This window comes from Limulus polyphemus, unplaced genomic scaffold (genome assembly GCF_000517525.1).
Source record: "Limulus polyphemus unplaced genomic scaffold, Limulus_polyphemus-2.1.2 Scaffold8715, whole genome shotgun sequence".
NCBI lineage: Eukaryota > Metazoa > Arthropoda > Merostomata > Xiphosura > Limulidae > Limulus > Limulus polyphemus.
Genome location: NW_013674325.1, coordinates 4,484 through 6,176, shown reverse-complemented (window position 1 = coordinate 6,176; position 1,693 = coordinate 4,484). Strand labels below are relative to the sequence as shown.

The window sequence follows — 1,693 nt, the reverse complement described above, 5'->3', positions numbered from 1 at the left end:
TGTACTAGAGCAGCTTCCACTCCAACTGGTTATATTTCGATCTGTACTACAGCTGCTTCCACTCCAAATGGTTATATATCGATCTATACTACAGCAGCTTCCACTCCAACTGGTTATATTGCAGTAATTTATGGTTTCCGAATTTTGTAGGCTATTGAAAGAAGGAGGAGGTCGACCAAACTGTTATGTATAAACTGTAAACCCTCAATTGACAAAGATTACTATCAGAGTTTATTAAACATGTAAAATAGTTTTGAACTGTTTCTTGTTTTGAGTTAATAGGTTATTTTCTCATTTTCTAGCACGTAGATAATCTTTATCTGACTACATGTAACTTTCTTGGTTTATAGACTAATGAAACCTTTTTTATATTTCTGTCACAGAGACGACATGCTCTGCAACGAATTGTTATTCCCTCTATCGTGAAAACCTGAACCTCCAAGATGCAGAAGACTACTGTATCTCCCTAGGGTTTTACTTGGCCCAACCGGAAAATAAGAAGACGTTCCAGTTCCTAAGTGACTGGTTAACTATGATTAATGACGGATCACTCTCCAATGTATGGGTAGGGTATTATACAAAGAGCGTGAAGAAGTTTAGTATATCTACACCCAAGAGGAAAAAAAGGTCTTCATTTGCTAATGTCTTGTTATCAGGGTACAATAATAAAATGTTTGATGATGGTCGAACATCCTACTGGGAATCTTCGAATATTCAAACATCCACTCTTCTTCCACTTCGAAGAGCTAAACAAGCTTCTATCAACTTCATTTCGCCGTACAGAATATTTGAAAAAGCTGCAAAAAAAAAAGACAACAAAAAGAGTAAAAAGGTAGGAACATGTGTAAATCTGGACGGGGAAACAGAGTACAGTGGCAAAGTGGCCCCGTGTGAGGAGACATATCCTTTCATATGCGCTCAATATCAAAGTATTACATACCTTCCAACAACAACTACTCAAGCTTCAATCACCACAGATAAACTAACAACTACACAATTTAACACATTAACAACTATTAAAACTCCAACCACCACACATACATTAACAACTACCCAAGCTCTAACTACCACTTCCAAACCAATGACTACTCAAGCTCCAACTACCACAAACAAACCAACAACTACTCAAGCTCCAACTACCACAAACAAACCAACAACTACTCAAGCTCCAACTACGACATATAAACAAACGACTACTCGAGCTCCAACTACCACAAACACACCAACAACTACTCAAGCTCCAACTACCACAAACAAACCAACAACTACTCAAGCTCCAATTACCACTGACAAACCAACAACTACTCAAGCTCCAATTACCACTGACAAACCAACAACTACTCAAGCTCCAATTACCACTGACAAACCAACAACTACTCAAGCTCCAACTACCACTGACAAACCAACAACTACTCAAGCTCCAACTACCACAAACAAACCAACGACTACTCAAGCTCAAAGTACCACTGACAACCCAACAACTACTCAAGCTCCAACTATCACAGTCAAACCAACGACTACTCAAGCTCTAACTACCACAAACAAACCAACGACTACTCAAGCTCTAACTACCACAAACAAACCAACAACTACTCAAGCTCCAACTACCACTGACAAACCAACAACTACTCAAGCTCCAACTACCACTGACAAACCAACAACTACTCAAGCTCCAACTACCACTGACAAACCA

General features: G+C 39.0%; 1 protein-coding gene across 1 annotated transcript in view; it reads left to right on the top strand.

Annotated features, from left to right (window-relative positions):
- Nucleotides 1–383: 383 nt before the first annotated feature.
- LOC106475525 (mucin-2-like) overlaps nucleotides 384–1,693 on the top strand; it is a gene marked incomplete at both ends in the record, with an annotated part of 3,379 nt that continues 2,069 nt past the window's right edge. The window contains 3 exon segments of the mRNA XM_013936203.2: nucleotides 384–1,117; nucleotides 1,120–1,286; nucleotides 1,288–1,460. Of these exon segments, the coding sequence (XP_013791657.2) occupies nucleotides 384–1,117; nucleotides 1,120–1,286; nucleotides 1,288–1,460 (1,074 nt within the window).